Source organism: Calidris pugnax, unplaced genomic scaffold (assembly GCF_001431845.1).
Source record: "Calidris pugnax isolate Ruff unplaced genomic scaffold, ASM143184v1 scaffold69, whole genome shotgun sequence".
Taxonomy (NCBI): Eukaryota; Metazoa; Chordata; class Aves; order Charadriiformes; family Scolopacidae; genus Calidris; species Calidris pugnax.
In genome coordinates, this window is record NW_015090859.1 from 9,278,622 (window position 1) to 9,300,849 (window position 22,228).

The following is a 22,228-nucleotide window of genomic DNA, read 5'->3' on the forward strand; positions in this document are numbered from 1 at the left end:
AAAAGAGAGGAAAAGAAAAGAGAGGAAAAAAAAAAAGAAAAGAGAGGAAAAGAAAAGAGAGGAAAAAAAAAAAGAAAAGAGAAGAAAATAAAAGAGAGGAAAAGAAAAGAGAGGAAAAGAAAAGAAAAGAGAAGAAAATAAAAGAGAGGAAAAGAAAAGAGAGGAAAAGAGAGGAAAAGAAAAGGAAAAGAAAAGGAAAAGAAAAACTGTCCCGGCGGGTCAAGGGCGGGTGAGCCCGGCGATAAACTGCCCCCCCCTTCACCGCGGGCACCCCGCTCCCCTCCCCGCCACCTGCGCTGCCCCGGCCGGCAGCACCGCCCCGCAGCAGCCGGCCCGGGCGGGGCCCCCCCCAGCTCTCCTTAAAGCCCGGCCGCCCCCGGTATCCTCCCTCCCTCCCTCTCTCCCTGCTGGAACAACGCCGGCAGCATGGGTACGTGCTGTTTTGGGAAGGGGGGGTGGCGGTGTACCCGGGGGTGGGTCATCGGTGGGGATGGGATGGGGGGTACCCCCTAGAAATCCATCCCGGGTGGTTTTGGGGCTGCTGGAAGGATGCTGGGCACCAGGGTGGTGGTGCCTCTGTGTGTGTGTGTGTCCTCAAGCCACCCTCCCTCTGACCTGGGTGAGCAGTCCATGGGGAGCTGACAGCACTGTCAAGGGGTCCCAGGACCCCAGGGCTGGGTCTGCTGCTCAGGGAAGGTCTGAGGACACCTTTGGGTGCCTTGTGCTCCTCTGGGGCATCCCCAGCTACTGCTTTTTCACCAGTCTGCTGCCTCTGGGGCAGCTCTTTCTCTGGCAATCCTATATCCAAGCTTGTATGAACCTCCATTGAAACCCTAGTAAAAATCAAGTGATGTTAATTTACTCTTTGAGCTGAACCCCTAGCTGGTAAGGTTTGTCTTAAACTTTTAAGGTGCTTGGAGTTTAAATCATAGTACAAGTTCAATGTGGTGTTTCTTGTAGCTCTTAAATAATGCTTTTTCACAGGACGGTTTACCTAGAGTTGACCTCCTCAATGTTTTTTGAATACACAGAAACACAGCTGGAAGAGTTCAGATAAGAGCAGAGCCCCTTTAGCTTGTTAATCTTGAAGACTTTGTTCCTGTCTGAATTGGAACACGGAGTAGTAAAGGCACACACGATGCTTTTCTGGGGTGCAGCTCTTTGTCACCTTTTGATGGACCCTTGGTCCCACAGTGTCTTCTGGGCACGTATGCCCCTCCTCGCAAGCGGTTTCTGAGCTGGAGAAACCTTGTCTCATGTAGGAGAGGAACCTGAGGTGTCCCAAAAATGAGAGTAACATCAGGTTTGCTGCATTATAGTAGTGTCAGTATCTTTCTGGAAGAGCAAGGTGTGAAGCGGGGACTCCTGGAGTCACTTGTCCTGGTGGCAGCAGCATCCTTGTGTAGGTGCTGTAAGGCTGCTCCAAGGAACAGAGGCAACAGACTCGGCTGTGCCACGAGTCAGGTGGCAGGAGAGCAGGCTTGTTTGGTGCCAGGACCATCCTAGGTGATGGTGTGGTGGTGCACAGGTTTAGCCTGGCCACAGACATGAAGTATTTCAACCAGATGAAGCTGCTGTGATGGCTGCATGGAGCAAAGCAATGCACTCTCATCTTGTGACAGGAACCACGAGCTGCAAAAGCTGCAGCATCCCACAGCATCTCTGTGACTGCAGGGAGCCGTGCTGGTGGGAGATGCCAGGGAAGGTGTCAGGTCCATAAGGCTGTCCCCCACCTGCAAGTGTAGAAAAGGAGAGAGTGACCCTCAAGCCAACAACTGAGTGCTTTCTGTCCTTATATTGCTTAAAAATCTTAAATATCTTAAGGGAATACGTGTGTTAAGGCATAACTTAATGCAATCATAAGACGTAACTGTTTAGAGCTTTATTTTGAAAAATGTGAAGGTATTCAGTATTCTGTGGTGAGAATGAGCAGTTCTGCAGGTCATTCTTTGTGGGGAGATAATGAGAGGTACAGAGGATTGTCCAAAGGAGGGACCACTCCGATGTGTCCCTAGCAGACCCCAGATTTATCACTGAAATTGATGCAAAATCCTGGGTACTCTGTGCTTTTGTAGGTCTAACCCTGAAGCTACCTGACAGTGGAGTTCCTCAGGCAGCTTGGGTGCCTGTGTTGAAATGCTGGCTTTGATGCCATCGGGAATTTCCCAACTGTTGCTGTAAAAGGAGAATAGAGGAGTGAAGTCTCTTAAACACTGAAGTCAGTCAGTGTTCCCTGGAAAAATACCTCTGTGGTGTCCTCTGTGTAGGATTTCCTGCATAAGTGATACTTTACCCTCTGGAAAGGAGGGGAATAAAAAAACAACAAATCCCCAACCAACTACAACTTCCTTGATATTTTTTTCACTTGTGTAGGATTTCTTGCAGAAGTGACACTTTACCCTCTGGAAAGGAGGGGAAAAAAAACCCCCAAATCCTCAACCAACTACAACTTCCTTAATATTTTTTTCACAAGGCTTAGCTAACAGGCAGGAGTGACCTGCTCAAACTGATATTCCCTGTATGCATTACGAAAAACTGGCCATATGATGTTTGTGTGCTGGAAAGGTCAGCAAGAGGAAATAATTAAGGAATTGTTATGAAGATAGCCTCTATCACTAATGCCTTGGTATCCGAGATACCAAGGCATTAGTGATAGAGGCTATCCTTCAGTATATCTGCTCACATGAGTTGTGTAAGGGACATTACCAGTAACTGATGACTCAGGTATTCACATGTGCCCTGACATTGGTGCGTTAGCATTTTCTCCATATCACTTGTTTTCTAGGAAAACACGTTCTTGAAATGCCCACATAATACTACTTCTGTCTCTATCGTGAAGGGAGTTGTCCGCAGCAGTGAAGGAAAGAAATCAGATTAATTTGTCTCAGTAATTTTTGAAAGTGACTTTATTTAGTTTTCTGTTGAACACTATAGTGTTGCTGTCAGCTGTTTCAGTCTGTTGTGAACTATGGACTAAATAACGATTTTGGCAAACAAATTTTTCTTATAGAGATCTGTTATGGGCACACTTCCTCTGCAAGCAGGGATTTCAAAGTTCACGTCTTGTACTTTGTCTTATCTTAATGATAATGAACTCGCTCATGTGTTTATATGGGAAATGCTGACATCCAGTGTGTGGGCGGGGGGCCTTTATCTGACACGGTGCAAGCTCAGCCTTCCAGCCGGTCCTCGGACCTGAGCAAGCCCTGCAGGACAGTGCTTGGAGGGTTGCCAGGGGTAGGGACCCTGCTGCGAGCAGCTGGATGTGATTTCAGGGCTGCAAGCAGCTGTCTGCTCTCCCTGACCTCAGCGGGACCCCTCCCGTGCTTCCAGGGCTTCCTAGGATAATCTCCAGGTTATGGGAATGCCTGCTAGTGTGAATTGTGCCGTTGGGCCATTTATTCAGCCTTTCTTAAATCTGAGCTGTGGGAAGCTTGTCCCTTTTCAGGACTTTGCATCCACCAAGGCAGGGCATCTAGATTGTATTCCTTACTCTTGACTTGCCTTTAGGGTAACGTCCCTGAGAGTGAACTGAAACAGGATTCATCTTCTGTGGGTGGTAGGGTGATCCACCATCCCTTTGAATGATGTGTGGTGAGCAGTCACAGTAGGATGGGATGCTTTGTCTTATCAGTCCTTCTTAACTTCTCAGGGTCACACATACTCACAGGGCAAAACAAAAGACTACCCAGTGAAGTCTTTCCTTACAACCTTCTTGCACCACAGAAAGTCCTCCCCTTTAACAAGTTGAAAAATTACTCACCCTGAACAACATTGTGTTTGTGTTTCATGATTTGATTCAAGCTGAATTTTTCCCATGTCTTCCAGTGGTTTTAAAAGAATCTTACTTAGTAGTTTCCACTAACTTGTGTTTTGTTTTGTTTTTTTTCCTTCCACAGCTGCAACGAGTAAGGGCAAGTCGGTAAGTATTGTTTTTTCTTATGAAAGGCTGCTGTCCTGACTCTCTCTGGGTTATGTTGTTTGGGTAACTTTAGCAATGCACAAAAACAATCATCCTACAACCATAGTTTAAAAGCATAAAATAATGAGTTATTGGCCAACACACCCAAAGCAGCCTGGTAGTTTATTAAATCCCAGCTAAGCAGTAGTGTGCTCGGAACCCTGATAAAATGTCTGAAGAGCCTTTGCTGATTGAGCAGACTTTGGTTGGGAGGAGAAGGGTCCCTGGAGCCCATTCTTTGTGTGGCTGAGTTGTCATCATCTGCCAGCTCTCACACAGGACCCTTTTACCTGCTGGTGTCAGAGTTCTTCCCCTTGAATCTTTGAACTGTTAATGACACCTGTCTCAGCAACTCTAGTTCTGTCTTTGCTCTTCTTATCTCGCAAGGTTTTACTCTGCTGACTTTCCCCACAGCTTTCTCGCAGCTTAGTGGCTTCCTCAGCAGCCAAAGTCAAAGCTGTGCAGCAGGGTGGTGTCAGACCTCTGCCTGGCATCCCCAGGGCAGGAGAAGGTTACAGAGTACACTGTAAAGCCTACCCTTTAGGTTACCTCTTCAGTGGTGGATTGAGCACTTTGTGGCCAAGAGGGATCAGAACAGAACATTTATTTCAGTAAATGTATACGTAGGCACATGTATAATGCACCAGGGGTGTAAAAGGACAGTATAGTGCAAATCAAGAACAGTCTATAGGTCATATATTATCAAGGTATAACTGCATATTCTCTTCTTGCTTGTATCATCTTGGAAAAATGGAAGAGCTGCTACCCTGGGAACAACCCTGTAGCTTTCTCCTGTGTGCTCATGGCACTTCCACTTCCTCAGGAGCACAAATGTTTGTGTGGCTTAGTGATGGTGCACGGACAGGGCTGGGTGGCATCCTTCTGTATGAACTCCAGTCCACCAAAAGCTGTGTCCAATTTGGGGCTAGTCATCTAGAGCTCCTGCTGCCTTCAGCCAAGGGAAGTAGGCACCTTCAAGTGAATTTTGTCTGATTTTGGGATATATGTGGATGGTCTTCCTTTGGAGGCACTTTTTTCTGTGATAAACCAAAAGTGATGTTTCTACTTAAGCCTCTGATTTCTGTTGCCCTGAAGCTAGATGAGTGTCACCTGGCATTCACCTCAGCTAAGTCACGTTCTTTCAGCAAAGCTTGCTTATCAAACCATGGGTAAGATGTACACTATATAATTGGTTCAGCTGATAACAAAGATCGATGCTGTTCAGGCTGCCTGGACATCCAGTGCCTGAGTTAGACTAAGTCAGCATTACTTTCGCCACTCTCATTTTCATTTTTCTTGTAGTATTCATAAAAAGTTTATCGTAGCACACAATTCTCAAGAAGTGGTGTGTTGTGCATTAAGGCTTTGGCCAGAGGCTTTGCTGGAGAGTGACATGGGTGCTCTGATTTACCCATTTCAGGCAGGATTTTCCCACATCAGGTTTCTTTCCTTTTGATCTACAGAGTTAACTTTTTTCTGTTTCACATGGAATATGGATTGGTTTGATTCCTAAACCCTCACAGCATGAATACAAACAATGCCATATTTTTTTCTTTCTAAAGTTTCATAACTGTTTTACCTCTGGGATGTTCTGAGGCTTACTAAAAACCTGACTTTTGCAACTTGTGGAATTAAACTCCTAAAAAAGTTAAAATATGGAGGATTACATTCAACTTGCCTTCATAGTAATATTAATAGAATCATAGAATCATAGAATGGTTTGGGTTGGAAGGGACCTTAAAGATCATCTAGTTCCAACCCCCCTGCCATGGGCAGGGACACCTCCCACTAGAGCAGGTTGCTCAAAGCCCCATCCAGCCTGGCCTTGAACACCTCCAGGGATGGGGCATCCACAACCTCCCTGGGCAACCTGTTCCAGTGCCTCACCACCCTCACAGTAAAGAATTTCTTCCTAGTATTTAACCCAAATCTCTCCTCCACCAGCTTAAAACCATTGCCCCTTGTCCTGTCGCTACTCTTCTTTGTAAAGAGTCCCTCTCCAGCTCTTCTGTAGGCTCCTTTCAGGTACTGAAAGGCTGTTATAAGGTCTCCCCGGAGCCTTCTCTTCTCCAGGCTGAACAACCCCAGCTCTCTCAGCCTGTCTTCATAGGAGAGGTGCTCCATCCCTCTGATCATCCTCATGGCCCTCCGCTGGACCTGGAGATGTAGAGATGATATAGATATCATATAGAGATGATATCATGTATTTGTCCACTAAGAAACACAGGCAATCAGAAGTTAAACTTTGAGTTCTACTGATCATGCCAGATTTGTACCCAATGTGTGTTTTTTCTCTGTTGCAATGGCAAGAGCCACATCACAAATGGTGTGACAGTGACTGTGGAGATGCCTATCATAGCAGGTGAAAGCTCAGTAAATCTGGCAGTTAATGCCATGCCGTTTTAGGTTAGTAATAAAGTCAGCAAGTCTGAAGAAATGAAGGATTCTTCATCAAGCAGGGTATTTGTAAGGATAGGGAGGTTTCCTGAGAGATTTGTTTGAATAAAATGTTTATTTTTCTCAACTGGAGGTATTTAAAAATAGCCCCAGGTTTCTAACTTTAGTGTCCTGTGGAGGTTTAGCACGGTGGGATTTTTGTCAGGTTTGGGTTTTGGTTTTGGTTGTTTTCAAAAACATTGGCTTTTTTTCCACATTGTTGGATACCAGACAAGATGGTTCTAAGGGTTAGATGCTGGAGTCTTCAAATGTGCATAATGCAACAGTCAAAAGTCAAATGCAGCATTGCTAAAGATCTCCTTCAAAGGGAAGAGGAGAAGTCTGCAGAGCTCTGGGGACCAAGAGGGAAAAGTAAGAATTGACTCTTGGTTCGTGTTGCTTCACAGAAGCCCATGCAGCCTCCTAACCCCTGGGTGCCTACCCACTCCCCCTGAGTTTTCATGGACCTTGCTCAAGCCGTGGGTCATAGTGGGCAATATTAGTCCATCGGATAGCTCTTAGCTCACGCTGTTTGTCTCTTGCCTCCAGCCAAGCTGCTTTGGCTACCCATTGAGCATCTTCTTCATCATCATCAATGAGTTCTGCGAACGGTTCTCCTACTATGGCATGCGAGGTACGTCCCATGTCCTGTGTGTCCTCCTGCTTGCCACTACTCACCCAGGCCTGACTTTGACTTGTAAACTGTTGTTTTGCTCTTCTCCCTACAGCGGTGCTCGTTTTGTATTTCAAATACTTCCTGCAATGGGATGACAACTTGTCTACTGCCATCTACCACACGTTTGTTGCTCTGTGCTACTTGACACCGATCCTTGGAGCCCTGATTGCAGACTCTTGGCTGGGAAAGTTCAAGTGAGTGTTTCCTCAGAAAACAAGCAAAAATCATGAAAGTTCAGCCGAGTTCAGTGGTGCTGAAACCATCTCCTAAAGCAGCAGCTCAGAACAACAGCTTCAGAGCTGATGTTGGCTACTCCAGTACTGTGTTTGTTTGGCTTAGTTTTTTGGCTTGGTTTTTTTTATTCCCCAAAGCTTGAGGTTTTAATTGGTTTAGCTCATACCTGAAACTCCACTTGACTTGCCAGGTCTTACAGTTCTGCTAATCGTTTTAATGGTGGTAGCTTGCTTTTCAGGCATGATGCATGTTTTTTCTCCTCTGGACAAAACCTAAGCTAAACTAAGGAAAAGGATTCACCAAGCGGTACAAATACATACTGGAGATTATAATTACATTGGATTGAATTGGCAGGCGGCCAATGAAATTGTGAAATACTATGTTATCTGCTATTAACTGGGACTCCTGAGTATTCTGTAATTTCAGCATTAACTTGATAGCTCAGTGGGAGGTTTTGCTGAGTTGCAGCTGTTTCTTTAAATGATGAATTCTGGGTTTTTACCTGTGTTCTAGTTCCTCAGCAAATTGCCTCTGAGTGAAGTGCTTTGAAATATAACCAAATTGTTTCCAACAGCCTGATTTTTGCTCTCCTTTGCTGAGGTTGTGACTCTAATAGTGTTTACTTTGCCAGAAAAAAGCACCATAAAGATTTTATGGAGGGATATAAGTCAGGAATGTTAGCTGACTTGTCAAAGGTCTCCCAGAGATTAGAGATGACGCTGGCTGTGTTGGCTGAAGGCTGCACCATCTTCTTCCGCTGGGTTGACAGCCTCTGGGAGACCAGGGCTGCAACCGCTGCCATGTGTGCTCTGTGGAGACAGCCCCAACAGTGTAAGATCATTGCAAACAGCTTGGTGTCTTGCAGACAGCAGCCTGAATATGTGTGCACTCACTTTTTTAGATAGTATGACATTTTAAATTTTTTTTTTTAAATCTGTTTTGGCTTTTTCCTGTCTTATCAAATGAAGCTTTGCAGACCTTGCATCCCTTCTCCTCTGCTACTTGTGTATACCAGTGCTACAGCTGCAAGCTCCTGGTCACCAGGGCCTTAACAAGAGCTCAACAGGATGGCTCAGGGCTTAAAAGTGGAATGAGGTCGGGGTCGATCTCTTCTCCCAAGTAACAGGCAATAGGACAACAGGAAATGGCCTCAAGCTGTGCCAGGGGAGGTTTAGGATGGATATTAGGGAAAAAAGAATTCTTCACTGAAAGGGTTATCAAAATTGGAACGGACTACCCAGGGAAGTGGTGGAATCACCATGCCTGGAAGTACTTAAAAGACAGGTAGGTGTGGTGCTATGGCACATGATTTAGTGGTGGGTTTGGCAGTGTGAAGTTGGTGATTGGACTCAATGATCTGAAAGGTCCCTTTCAACCTAGACAATTCTATGATTCTATGCCCAAAAATACAGCAAGGTGCCATGAGGAAGGCTTAAATGATAATTTGTTTAAAAAAAAACTAAACAAATTGTGATGACAAGAGAAAGAGGTGGTTACCCAAGCACTGGTAAGCACTCTTAGAGGAGAGACTCGGACCTTACACAGTCCATGTACTCTGTGCAGTGCCTACCAAGGAGCCTGCTGGTACCTGCTCACACATTGTTAGATGTGAAGTTCTTGGGGGAAATGGGCCAAAAATTGTAATTATTTTTCAATTGGTTGCCATCTATGCAGTGCCGATTATGTTAAGTGTTGTCTTCACAGCATGTTTACGAGCCTCACAAATAAAAAAATTGAAGTTTCTCTCCTGGTCAACTCAGATTTAACTTCAATTGGAAACTTTCTCTAAAGTTGTTAAGCAACTGCTATTTTAAAAAAAAAAAAAAAAGAAAGTTCTCATTTATCTGCTAAAAACCACTATATAACAGATTCACAAACTTGTAAATCTCTACCTCTTCCTCTTGTCTCTTTGGAGGTGGAGGGCCATCTGTCATTCTGATTGACCAATCCTGCCTAAACCACAACACCCACTTTGTATAGATTTTTATCCTCCTACAGGGAAGAGCATTTTTAATTCAGAGAAACCTTGTTCTGAAGTGAGAAGAACTTGGTCAATGGTGTGAGTGATGCTTCCTCTGCCCCTCTTGTATCAGAGTGTTCCAAACTTGCTAGGAAGATCTCTTGCCATTGTCAAATAGATTTCGGTTGTCTGAGGCCCTTGAGCCTTGCCCTTCATTGTCGTGGACTGCACTGAGCTTGGGACTGCTTCTGCAAACTTGAATTTTAAATAATTTCACATCGCTACATCCTATTTTTCCTGCTTTTTCTCCAAACTGGAGACCTGGCTTTGTGCCTATTAAATGGAGCCCAAACCAAGAAAGCAGATGAATGTGGATTAAACTACAGTCACGTCCTTAAGCTCCAACAAAGTTAAAATGGAGTATGCTCTTACATACAAGAAAGAGACATGAAACCTAAAGGCATGAGGGAAAGAGTAGGGCAATAGAGTTGCTGTTCACAACAGTATTGTGCAGGAGTTTCCACATTTAAAGTAGGTTTTTAATTTTATTTTTTCACTCCTTTATTTTTTTTTACTCCTTACAGCTAGAATATAAAAGAACATAGAGATTGTTTAAATGATATTAAAATCAGTGTAAATTGTGTACTTCAGCATTGTGGAGTAGTCCATTTGAACTTCACCCTATATGAAATATGATAATGGCTGGTTATTAAAAAGGCAACCACTGAAGATATTTAAATATCTCCCGTGACCTGGTGATACCTACAGAATCCATTTGTCATTTTGCCTTGCTTAATTAAATAAGGCTATCTAAAATAATAAGAGAAAAATAAACAGAATAGAAATATTGTGATAGAGGTATGTTGACAGATCTTTACAGTAGCTTGTGATGAGTCCTTAACTTGTATTTGTTAATTATGCTTCTTTACTAAGCATCTTTGAAAAAGTCTGCATCACCTGTGTGTGTATGTATATGTGTGTAATTGTGTTAACATACCTAAAAATATATCTCCTCTCTTTATAACAGGACCATTGTCTCCCTGTCCATTGTCTATACGATTGGGCAGGCAGTCATGTCTGTGAGCTCCATAAATGACCTGACGGATCAAAACCGGGATGGATCTCCTGACAATATACCACTGCACATGTGAGTTGCCTTCTACACAGGCTTTTTCCTGGTTGATGAAGGGGGTGGGACAACTTATGCCTTAACTTTGTGCTACTTGAATTTCAACTGTCTTGCGATCAATCTCTTGAGTGTGTTTTAAGCAAGAAAGCAAAGTGACATATTTTTTTTGGTTTCCTTTTTCTCTTTTCTACTTTGTTCCAGTGCTCTGTCCATGATTGGCTTGATCCTCATTGCACTTGGTACTGGCGGGATCAAACCTTGTGTGTCAGCGTTTGGTGGAGATCAGTTCGAAGAGGATCAGGTAGCAATGGCTTTCAGATTGTCAGTTGTACAGATACTCTTACTAATGTTTGACTGTTATAACACTCTAATAACGTGCATATTTAGACGTGTGCGTTAGTGTAGTGTTTCCTGAGAAGCTAGAGAAGCAGCGAGGTAATAATTTGCCTTGAACTGTGCAAACAGAGCTGCTGATCTGGGCTGATCACTGTGGTTCTGGCTAAGCCCTTCTAAACATCTTTTTTTTTTTTTTTTTTTTTACTGTAGGATAAACAAAGATCTAGATTCTTCTCTATCTTTTATTTGTCCATTAATGCTGGAAGTCTCCTATCTACTATTATCACCCCGATTCTCAGAGGTAAGGTCACACGTTTGTTTCTAAAATAGTTAAACATCAGCAAAGGATGAGTGTTGGGTTGCAGTTAGGTTTAAATGAATGATCTGTTCTCTGACACCTTGTGGAGTTATTTTGCAAATAGTCTTCAAGTTTCCATGTGTGTCATCCAACTTCTCACAGGTGAGATACTGTCAAAAACAAACCAGTGTGAGATCTGAATTGCCTTTAGGATTGGAAGTAGTAGATCTGAAGAGACATGCTGAAGCCATCGGCTTGTATGCCTGACGCGTGCTTTAATTCCATGGAGGTACAAATGTGGCACCTCTTCCAATGCCTTTAAAACCATCACACAGTCAAGGGTTGTACTGTTTTCCGGGAAGAGGGGAGAGAGCCCTCTACTCTGGAAGCAGAGACTATTCTGAAGCGTGCCCATGCAAAGTACAGAAGCATCTGTGCACATGGAACACATTTATCCACGTGACAAACTAAATCATGTTTTTCATATTGTTAAAGGAAGAAGTTACTTTTCTCTTCTGCTTATAACAAATACTGTGATGCTAAACAAAACCCAAATAATTCACTGATCCATATGCGTATGGATTTTCATGGCAAGTTTACACAGATGGTGCTGTATGGATGGGCTTGGCAGGAGTTTAAGAAGGCTGTTTTTCTCAAAAGAAAGAAAACAGCATGTGAGTTCTGAAATAACCCTAAAGCACTGGGCTGAAATTCTGGTCTTTGGATTTCTTGACTGGAACAGACTGTGTAGAAGCGATTCAGATGTTTGCTTAATGCAAATTCTATCCTTTCCCAAAATGGAAGGAGATATGCATAAGGCACAACTTGCAATTTACTTCCATGCTGATATAGGGTGAAAACTGCCTTGGAAAAAGACAAATTCAGCTGAGCAAAGTGATATCATTTTGTCCTGTAAAGGTTTAACCAAAAGGCTAATACAACTAAATCAAGACATTAATTAGCTGAAAGCTAATATTTTTTTTCCAAATCAAACTCTCTAATTTTCCTGTTAGAATTAGTAAGGTGAAAAAGGTAATAATTTTTTGTTTTTTACTAGCAGACGTTTTATTTTACTGTTTTTTTTGTTCCCTGAGTTAACATAAGAAGAATAGAAACCCTATGTAAAATACTGGGAGTACTAACCGGGACTTTTATCTAATGTTACTTTGTACTTCAGCTCAAGAGTGTGGCATTCATAGCAAACAGCGATGTTACCCACTAGCTTTTGGAGTTCCTGCTGCCCTCATGGCTATCGCTTTGGGTAAGTGGAACTGTTTCCATCTTGCTGCTTCAGTTATAGACACGATTAGATGGTAACAATCTCAGTGTAATGAGAAAGTGGTAGAAATCTCCTGGGTATCAACCACTACCCATACCTGATTGTGTCTGCAATTTTTGAGAGACTGATGGGGCTGGAGAGAGGCCCAAATACGTCTTGAATTCTGTACATCATGTAACTTACTGTCTGTATTTCTTGGACTACTGGGGTGTTTATACATAGGTCTTTTGCATGTAGTGTGAGAACTCTGAGGAAAAAGTGGTTTTTGGAAACTATCTGTATTCCAGGATAGCATATTGTATAGGGCAATAGTCCCTGCACTGGAGCCATGCCATACCGGTCTGTTCGTGCTTCTCAAACACCTGCATTTTTACTAGCTGTGCTGTGGGTCACTCACCAAGACTTTCTGCTGCAGCACAAAGATCAAGAATCTGGGGTGGGAGGGGCGTCAGTATATACCACAGCAGTCCTCGTGGGCCTGGTCCTTCATGGTCCTGACAAGGCATCCACCCAGGGTGGGTCTCCAGCTCCTGGTAACCCCATCTTGCCCATGCACCCAACCCAGGGTGGACGGGGGCTGTGGGGGTTTGTTTGTGTCCTGCCCTGCGTGTGGGAGGGTGAGTCTGGGGAACATGCCTGGACATGGGAGCTGAGGATACCTCGTTCCATCCTGCAGTTCAGGCAGAGCCTCACGTGTCCTTGAGGGACATGAGCCGCAGCGTCACGGACTCCTGAAAAGGAGCCCACAAAGCCATCTTAATCTGGCACAGCAAGGACAGAGCCAAGTACCTAAACGGTCCTTGTTTTCAACTAAGCTAAGGTCCCACTGAGGACCTACCCCAAGAGTTTCCAGATTTAGTCCTTTACCCTTAATACTAGTGGATTGCTTCTATTTAATAATTTGATTTATTTTACTGTATAATAACATGCTGACAGACAATTTTTCTGCTTTTTAGGAGACTTATTCCTACCCTGATCTAAATCCTATACTGTTACAGCTCCCAAACCATGTTATTTGCCATTATTTTTGATTAATCCTGAGTTGCTTCTGGTTTTTGTTTGTGTATTGTAGTTGTATTCATAGTTGGAAGCGGAATGTACAAGAAAGTTAAACCTCAAGGAAATATAATGGTTCAAGTTTCCAAATGCATTGGAGTAAGTATTATTTGTATTCCCCAAAACCCTGGCAGCCATATTTAAAACTGTTCAGTAAACTTAGAATCATAGAATGGTCCAGGCTGGAAGGGATCTCCAAAGGTCATCTAGTCCGACCTCCCCGCAGTCAGCAGGGACACCCCCAACTAGACCAGGTTGCCCAGGGCCTCATCGAGCCTCACCTTGAATATCTCCAGGGATACATCAGAAATGTGTCATGATAAAGAGGAAAGCTTCTGAAGTTCTTTACTTTTTTTCCTTACAGAAGGCTTCTTACTGAGACCTCCAGATTTACACTGCCTTTTTATTTATCTATATCTTGGTTTACATGTTAATTTATACACAAAGAAAACAAAGCCAGATGTTAGTGATCTCTAAAACTTATCTCAACTGCTGGGAATCATTCCTTCCTCGTTTGTGCACCTTTATGCAGCCCTGTAGTAAAAGGCAAACATGCCTTGACCCAAGTCAAGAGCAGAGCCACTACTATATCTTATCAGCAACAATTTATTGCTTATTAAAAGAATGTTATTTACAATGCAGAGGTATATTGAACCCCACAGTATTAGGGAGGTCAGGGTGGTTACATGTCAGCGCAAGCCTGCAAGGAAGGGGAGCTAAATCTGCATGGCCCAACTTTGCCGTGCCTCAACTTTGAGATCGGGGTTTTTTTTTCATTTATGGGCCACTTAATTTTCCATGCAGATCTGCCAGCTTGTTGTAGCCCAGACCATTGCTTGTCTTGTGAGCACTATCAAAACCAAATCTCTATAAATGACTTTGGCCATGTCTTGGAGTGCTCCCCCTAAGGCCTAGCTCAGACACGCATGTTATTCCATGCAGAAAGTCTTAGGAGTTCTCCAGAACTATATTTTTGTATATTCAGTGTCAAGGTATGAGGAATATCTGCAGGGTGCAACTTCTCATAGTGAAATGTATTCTTCACAGCCATTCAGTTCTGAGAATCTATGCATACAACATTCTTCTGTTTATTGTCATACATAAGTAAGCCTGAAGTAGGCAGGTCTTCAGGTACCTACAGCAACCTACACTGAAAGAGACTACTCCGAGCTGTTTGGTTCACTTAATCCCTGGTGCACACTCCACTGGATATAGTGTGAGGCCTTAAGTGCAATATCCCCTAGACGCTTAGAGCAGTTATCAGAAGTCACCTCTAGCACCTTCTAAAGCAGGAGCATCTTCTTTAAGGACAAAACAGCTTGTAGCGTTTATAAATACTTGTAATGCCATTAAATAAAATTCTGCCTCTCCTCAGTTTGCCATCAAAAACCGCTTTCGGCATCGCAGCAAGAAGTTCCCCAAGAGAGAGCACTGGCTAGACTGGGCGAGTGAGAAGTACGACGTGAGTACTGCGTGAAACTCCTGTGCCCTGACATCCCCTGACCCTCAGTTTCTCTGCTGTCTGCTCTGATCCATTGCCTCAAGCGCTGGGTGAATAGTTTTGGGGCTCTCCGTCATTTAGAAGCTAATGCTCTGGCCAAACCCCAGTGCTCCCCTGGGGCAGGTGGTGACCCTAACTCCTGTGGGAGAAAGCAGAGCTGTGTGTGAGTTGATGCTCTGTGAGATCACAGGCTGCCCGAGGAAAATTTGAGGGAAATGAAGAAAAGACTAGTTCCCTTGTTGAACAAATACAAGCACCTGTTAGTTTTTTAATTAGTAAACCAGCAAGTGTTATCCCTGTCAACTCTTTGTTTCTCTCAGTAAACCAGCTTCAGAACCAACTTCAAACAAAAATATGCTGGTTTTATGACTGTAGAAGGGAAATATGGGCATGGTGTTGACCGTCGTGGTTAATGCCCAGGGCCATAACACTCGTTTTGGGATTAAACAGCAGAATTATGCTTAGGAATTTCAGCTTAAGTGAATAAACACAACATCACCCCAGCGTCAGTACAGGCTTCTTCCCATGACTCTCGAAGTCTTGTGTCCCATAGTCCCCAGCCGTGTCCCTTGTCTCCTCTCTACCCTGCCCTGTTGGCAATGGCAGCACAAACCTTAGCCTGTCACCTTTATATTCCTTTTGCCTATATGCATTTTTCATGTGTGAAATGCATTCCTCTCTCACTTGTCATTCAAACACCTCCTTTCTAGAAACATAAAGCAGCACCGAGTGCTAAATCTCGTGCTGCCACCGGTATACATGCCAAGAGCCGCAGGTTCCTCTGATATCAATATCACCTTTAACCAGCAGCACTTCCCACACCCATAGGCAGACTTTGTGCTTTTTAACAGAAATCAGCAGATGTACCCACAACTTTCAAAGTTCAGGGTGTGGGTAAACATTAGATTCATAGAGTTGTTTTGATTGGAGGAGACCTTTAAGATCATCAAGTTCCAACCGTTAATTGAGCACTGCCAAGCTACCATTAAACCATGTCCCATAGCACCCCATCTACACATATTTTTAATACCTCCAGGGATGGTGCCTCAACCACTTCCCTGGGCAGCCTGTTCCAGTGCTTGACAACCCTTTCAGTGAAGAAATTTTTTCTAATACCCAGTGTAAACCTCCACTGATGCAACTTGAGCCCGCTTCTTGTTCTACTGCTTGTTACTTTGGAAAAGAGACCAACCCCTAACCTTCCTACAAACTCCTCTCAGGTAGTTGTAGAGAGTGCTAAGGTCTCCCCTCAGCCTCCTTTTCTCCAGCCTAAACCACCCCAGTTCCCTCAGTCGCTCCTCACAAGGCTTGTTCTCCAGACCCCTCACCAGCTTTGCTGCCTTTCTCTGGACCTGCTCCAGCACCTCAATGTCTTACTTGTAGTGTAGGGACATGATGTGCCTTTATGTCTTTACCTGTTGTTGTGGTGCAAATAGCAGGCTGCAATTGTGTCTCTTTTTTTTTTTTTTTTTTTTTTTTTAACTAATTCCTGTTGTGTAATTATTGTTTGCTGCAGAAACGACTGATTGCTCAGACTAAGATGGTGTTGAAGGTGCTTTTCCTTTACATTCCTCTCCCCATGTTCTGGGCGCTTTTTGACCAGCAGGTAAAGTAGAAATTGTTTGGCTTAGCGTGACATGGCACAGCCCTAATTGCTATGTACTCTGAGGTCACCAGACATAAAAGATGCCAATATGAGGGTGGAAACGAATTCTTTGCAAATTTTTTTAACATGATTCTAATGCAAGGGGGTAGCTATTGAGTCATGTTAGTACAGCATGTTCTGCAGCCAGGGGAAACTCAGTTTACCTGGACATGTGCAGGACTGATACGGTGACTGAGGTCTCTCCAAATCTTGTATCAGCCAGGACTCAGAGGGTGAAAACAGTAACTTAAAGCTTTCTTAGTTCTTGCTCTTCTTCCACTCTCAGTTGGGAGATGCAGAGTAGAGTCCTAGAATAAATGCTCTGGAGAATCAGGGGCGAAACAGGCTGGGTGATGACTTGCTTAATCACTCAAAGTTGTTATAAATACCTCACATCTTCAAGCAGAAGTATAAACCTGTAATTCCTGTTCACTTGGTGGACTGATTGCTCAGGACTCATGAAAGCAGGCTTTCAGAGTTGAGTGTTACACAGTATGAATTTAGGAGGGTATCTGTGAGAACCAGGGGCTGAAAGCTTTATCCAAGGCAGAGTGTAGGAAGTTTGGTCCAGGTTGCCTGGATCGTGCTACTTTAGTCTAGTAACAGTGAGCTGTAACTATCAGTGTGACCTGCTACAAACAGGCAACCTCCCTGTGAAGTGTGGAACTAAATACTCATTACATGACTAATAACTATCACATCTCACAGCGGGTGGTTAAAGGCTCTTGCCCCAGACGTGGTGATGCGTGTTCCTTGTCCCACCTGGGCTCGGGCTGCAAGTCAGCCCCTCTTTCCCCAGCTCCAGGCAGGTTTTATGGGCTGAGGGCTCCAGGCAGGTTGGGCTGTGGGAAGGAGGGATGGACACATCAGTGCTGTGGGGTGCTTGGCTGCAGGCAGGTGGCACAAAGGTGCTCGGGTGGCTTCCGTGCGAAGCCCCGGGCAGTGTTCTGCACAGGATGTCCATGCCATCTCTACTGCTAATCTCCCCATCTAAATTGTCTTCCGCACCGTTTCATGAAACTAGTAAATAAAGTGAAATGGGCCGTGAGGATCATTTTGTTCAAACGTTTACGTTACAGAGCAATAATACTCCCATAGCAAGCCAGTTTAATTTCTTATTATATTGCATGTCTTTTCCCAACACTTGACATATAAAAACAATTCAGGAGGAACTTTGGAATACTGATTAAACTTTAAAGCATTTTTTAAGCATTTAACTTTCTCTTCTTCTGTCAAGGGCTCAAGATGGACGCTGCAAGCCACAACAATGGATGGGAACTTTGTAGGTTACTTTTTATTGCTTTTTTTTTTCTTTATTAACCCTTACTTTCTACTTTTATTTGTTGTCATAATGTTAAAACCTCTTTGTCTTTTCTTTACCAGGGAGCTATTCAGATTCAGCCAGATCAAATGCAGGTAATCTTATGTCTGACAATTCTAAGTGTTTCCCAAATATTACATACGTATTTTTAACTGCCCTTCATTTTAAAAAAGACTTTGAAAAATACTCAGTTTTTTTCCTTTATGTTCATCTTCAACAGACTGTGAACCCAATCCTGATCCTTTGAAAAATACTGAGTTTTTTCCTTTGTGTTCGTCTTCAACAGACTGTGAACCCAATCCTGATTATTATAATGGTCCCAGTTGTAGATGGTGTGATTTATCCTTTAATCAAGAAATGCAAGATTAACTTTACGTAAGTCGATGTACTCACCTGTCTTCAACAGAAGCTCATTTCAGTGGTTTCTTTAAACTGCTCTTTCAGCCCTAATGTAACAAGAGAAGGCATTCAGCTAAGGAGAAAATAGTAGTGTATGGGGTTAATACTTAATAATAAAATGGGGCTAATATTTTTAATAAATGAAAATAAAAGAAGGGACTCTGAGAGAGGCATGTACAGGTACCACAATACTGGAGGAAGAAAATCTACTGGTAAAGTAACAATATTTTCCAGTTAAAGGAAAATGTTTTGACTGCGGGAGAGTAGTTGTTTACTGTTTTCCACTTACCCCTTGTCTACCCCCTCTCCCTCCCAAAGTATTTATAAGAAGTAGAAATACAACACCCATTCTTTGCATGTGTCATGTTTTGAGCTTAAAACTACCTGAAACAAGACGTGTTTCCTCTTCAGTCCCAGTGAGAAGACTGGCTCACTGGATGCTTCTAGGTGTACTTTCAGAGGACACTGCACGTTATCTTTATCGTTAGTAATGAAGTGGCTAGCACTTCCAAGTTGGAGGAGCAGAAGAGAATATAGTTCTTAACACAATTCTTACAGGGCTAAGATGCTGCATGTTATCTTTATTGTTAGTAATGAAGTGGCTAGCACTTCCAAGTTGGAGGAGCAGAAGAGAATATAGTTCTTAACACAATTCTTACAGGGCTAAGATGCAATGCTTTTATTTTTCCATCTAGTTACGAAATATTTTTATTTTTTTTGTGGAGGAGGGTAGGTATCCTGTACTGGAAACACTGTCATTTTGGACACTCTACGTGACAAATGATGCCATAAATAAAATACCTACCTTAAACTTATCTTTACAACTGAGCTGAATGTCAGTAGACATCTCCTAATTCAACATATTTCCCTGACGTTTTCTGTTCAATATTATTTTGATTTAAACATAACAATATGTTATAACAAGTTGTTACCCTTTTTAAAAGGTGTACCTTCTTTTCTTTTTGTTGTTTGAAACCTAGCAACCATACTGGATTGGGATACTTTCCCTTCTTGTAGATCAGACTTTTTCAGAAACCTGATTTAGTCAATGTCTGAGCCCAGCAGAAGCAGAGTCACAGGTTATTGAGATGGTGCAGGAAAGAGCTTTCCCAATAGTGTAACTATGAGTTGAGAGGTACCTAGCCTCACAGAACACTTTCTGTAACAACATCAGCCCTTCAAATGGGGATAACATGCTAGTTTCCCACCATGCTGAGTAACATGCTCTGACAAGCTCTGGGTGGTCCTGCTTTAGCAGGGGAGTTGGACTAGATGATCTCTATGGTTGCAGCCACTGAGTTTCCCACCATGAAAAGCAAACCACTAACAGCTGAAGTTTTGAATTGGTGTGTGTCTTATAACTCACATATGTGTTTTGTTAGCTGAAGTTTTGAATCGGTATGTGTCTTATAACTCACATATGTGTTTTGTTGCTGCACTAGGCCCTTGAAGAAGATCACAGTTGGTATGTTCCTTGCATCGTTGGCTTTTGTTGCTGCTGCCCTTGTGCAGGTCCAAATAGACGTAAGTTCAGCTGCATGCCAGTGTTTACTAGTAATATTTAGTTGTTAATCCAGAACAGAGTGTGTTTAAGGTGAAAGTGAGCCAAGGTTCCTAAATTCAGAACAAAGCATATGAGCACAGGAGTAGAGGGAAGGAAGATACTATGATAATCACACTACTGAAATATGTTTTAATAAAATTAATTAGCTATGAACACCATCCCCCCTCCCCCAAAAGATCTCATCTGCCATTAGCATAAATCACACATTAAAGGCAACCTCAGGTCTTTAAACTGAGACTAAAAGCTGAAAAACCAGAGATTTGTTTGGTCTACCAGGAGGTTGCTACATATCTTCAATCTCTTCTGGTATTCCGGCTGGAGGTGAAGTGTGCCAGTCTGGGAAACATCATCACAGCATGGGCAAAGATGACACCTGTTTAAGGCAGGATTCCTCACACTTAATTTTGCCCCAAAGGGGAGGTATCAAGCCTGAACCAGATGAAGGCTTCCCCTGTAGCTGGGGCATCAGCAACACCTCTGGGAGGTGAGCTGTTGCATCCCGAGATCTGAAGAGTTATCCAGAGATGCCTGCCTATCTTCATGCACTATCAAGGCAAGATGGTCAATTCTTAAATTGTTTTAGTTAAAAATGAGTAATTCTCTCACTAATGCCTGGGTTCAGCAGTGAAACAGGCTTTATATTAATCTCTGGTTCTTGAAGTTGGAAGTAAAGGGTCTGGCCTTCAATTGATATAGACACATCCAGGCTGTCTTCCTCAATGTCTTGTTCAGAAGGCCAGAGCTGTGCACACACACACACACACTGGCACTGGGCAGAATCTTCTTCAAAGCTGATAACTTCCTAGACTGTTGCACAAGAATCTCCTGCAGAAAGGTACTTTTGGACCTGTTTTTGTTGTGTGATGTACCTAAAGACATTGAAGTGGAGAAAAGTATGGGAAAGAAGGAAATGTTGAGGCAGAACTGAAATAGCCCTTGATGTTCTGCAAGAGCAGAAGCTATTTACTCTTAGATCTAGTGGGAAGCGAAGTTTCCAGAAGTTCAGTCTCTTTGGGCTCTCACACTGGGCAGTGCCCATACTTGCTTCTGTCCAGTTCAGCAGCACCAGTGCTGGGGGAGAATGAGTCAGAATATGGCACAAAGAAACTCAGGAACCCAGGCAGCCACAGGATGTAGGAAAAGCCCATTCCTTGAGCCACAGAGTGGCCTTGGTAGTGGCAGCATGCTGCAGGATGTGGCCAAAGAGGAACCACATCTGGCCACGGGGGCATGGTTGTGGATGAGAGGCCTCTTTCCTGAGGCAGCAGGAAGGCAGCTTGTGGAACTAGTGACAAACCTCATTATTGAAGTTGCATCCCTCTGACAATCATAGGTTATCAGGCAAATGTTAATCTTAATAACGAGATTATTAAGATAACAGTAATCATAGTACTTTTTTCCATGTGACTTAGAATAAGGCACTGATTTTACTTTTTTTCTGTCCTACAGAAAACTCTTCCAGTTTTCCCTGCAGCTGGGCAATCCCAAATCAAAATAATAAACCTAGGTGCTGATAATGTAAAAATTAGTTTTCCACCACAACTTCAGGAAGTGAATGTAAAGCCTAATGATTGGGTAAGTAACAAGAAATGGAAAATAACAAGTTTAAACAAAAAAAAAAAAAAGCGGTTCTCAACTAATGGTTCAAAATTGATTATTTTCTAGTTTTTTTTCTATTCATTCTAAAAATTTATTTTTTGTATTGTGGAATCAATTGTTATTGATAACACAGTGAATGAAGAAATGGTAACTATTTCAATATTCTAAGTAGTACTAGTTTGTTATGGCAAGAGGGTTTTTCAAGAAACTTCATAGTGATTTTGAATTAATTGAAAAATTTCGGTTTTGCTAAAAGGTGCCATTTCTCAACAGCAAGAACACCCTTTCCTTCAACAAAAGTTTATTCAGCTCTAGTAAGTCACTGCTCTTACTGCAAGCGATCACTTACTTGAACAGGGAGCTTTTTCTGTGGCTACATCACATATGTTAAGCTTCAAATTTTGCTGTCAAAGAACACTTTCAGGTTCTATTACAGCACAACCTTGATAGCCCTACTGACAGCAAAATATGGCAGAGCTGATGGGCACTTTTCATAATGGGTGTTTGGAAGTGTGTTCTCTGATAGCCTGAAGTTCTGTTTCCATTTAAGAGGAGAAACCCTATTCTACTCTTCTCCAGATTTGCCTCATATGGAAAATGAGCTGTGAGGAGAAGATAAGGGCATTCAAATCTTATGTTGATATGGAATTGATATAACCATGGTGCATACCTGAAAATCAAGGGTGTAAAATGCTCCACTCCTTACCATAGACATAATCCAGATGGTTTGGATTATAAAATGCTTTTTATAATCCTATAAAACAAAAGGGTTATTTTAGTACTACATTAATATATTTATTAATGTTTTAAGTATTTTATTCTGATGAAATGTGT

At 42.8% G+C, this 22,228-nt stretch overlaps 1 protein-coding gene across 1 annotated transcript in view; it reads left to right on the plus strand.

Annotated features, from left to right (window-relative positions):
• Positions 1 to 401: 401 nt before the first annotated feature.
• SLC15A1 (solute carrier family 15 (oligopeptide transporter), member 1) overlaps positions 402 to 22,228 on the plus strand; it is a 28,022-nt gene continuing 6,195 nt past the window's right edge. The window contains exons 1-16 of the mRNA XM_014944092.1: positions 402 to 430; positions 3,900 to 3,922; positions 6,947 to 7,031; positions 7,126 to 7,267; positions 10,295 to 10,414; positions 10,598 to 10,697; positions 10,943 to 11,033; positions 12,208 to 12,291; positions 13,382 to 13,464; positions 14,741 to 14,827; positions 16,383 to 16,472; positions 17,749 to 17,793; positions 17,895 to 17,927; positions 18,119 to 18,207; positions 19,674 to 19,755; positions 21,245 to 21,370. Of these exons, the coding sequence (XP_014799578.1) occupies positions 427 to 430; positions 3,900 to 3,922; positions 6,947 to 7,031; positions 7,126 to 7,267; positions 10,295 to 10,414; positions 10,598 to 10,697; positions 10,943 to 11,033; positions 12,208 to 12,291; positions 13,382 to 13,464; positions 14,741 to 14,827; positions 16,383 to 16,472; positions 17,749 to 17,793; positions 17,895 to 17,927; positions 18,119 to 18,207; positions 19,674 to 19,755; positions 21,245 to 21,370 (1,284 nt within the window). The 5' untranslated portion in view covers positions 402 to 426. The remainder of the gene's footprint in view (positions 431 to 3,899; positions 3,923 to 6,946; positions 7,032 to 7,125; positions 7,268 to 10,294; positions 10,415 to 10,597; positions 10,698 to 10,942; positions 11,034 to 12,207; positions 12,292 to 13,381; positions 13,465 to 14,740; positions 14,828 to 16,382; positions 16,473 to 17,748; positions 17,794 to 17,894; positions 17,928 to 18,118; positions 18,208 to 19,673; positions 19,756 to 21,244; positions 21,371 to 22,228) is intronic.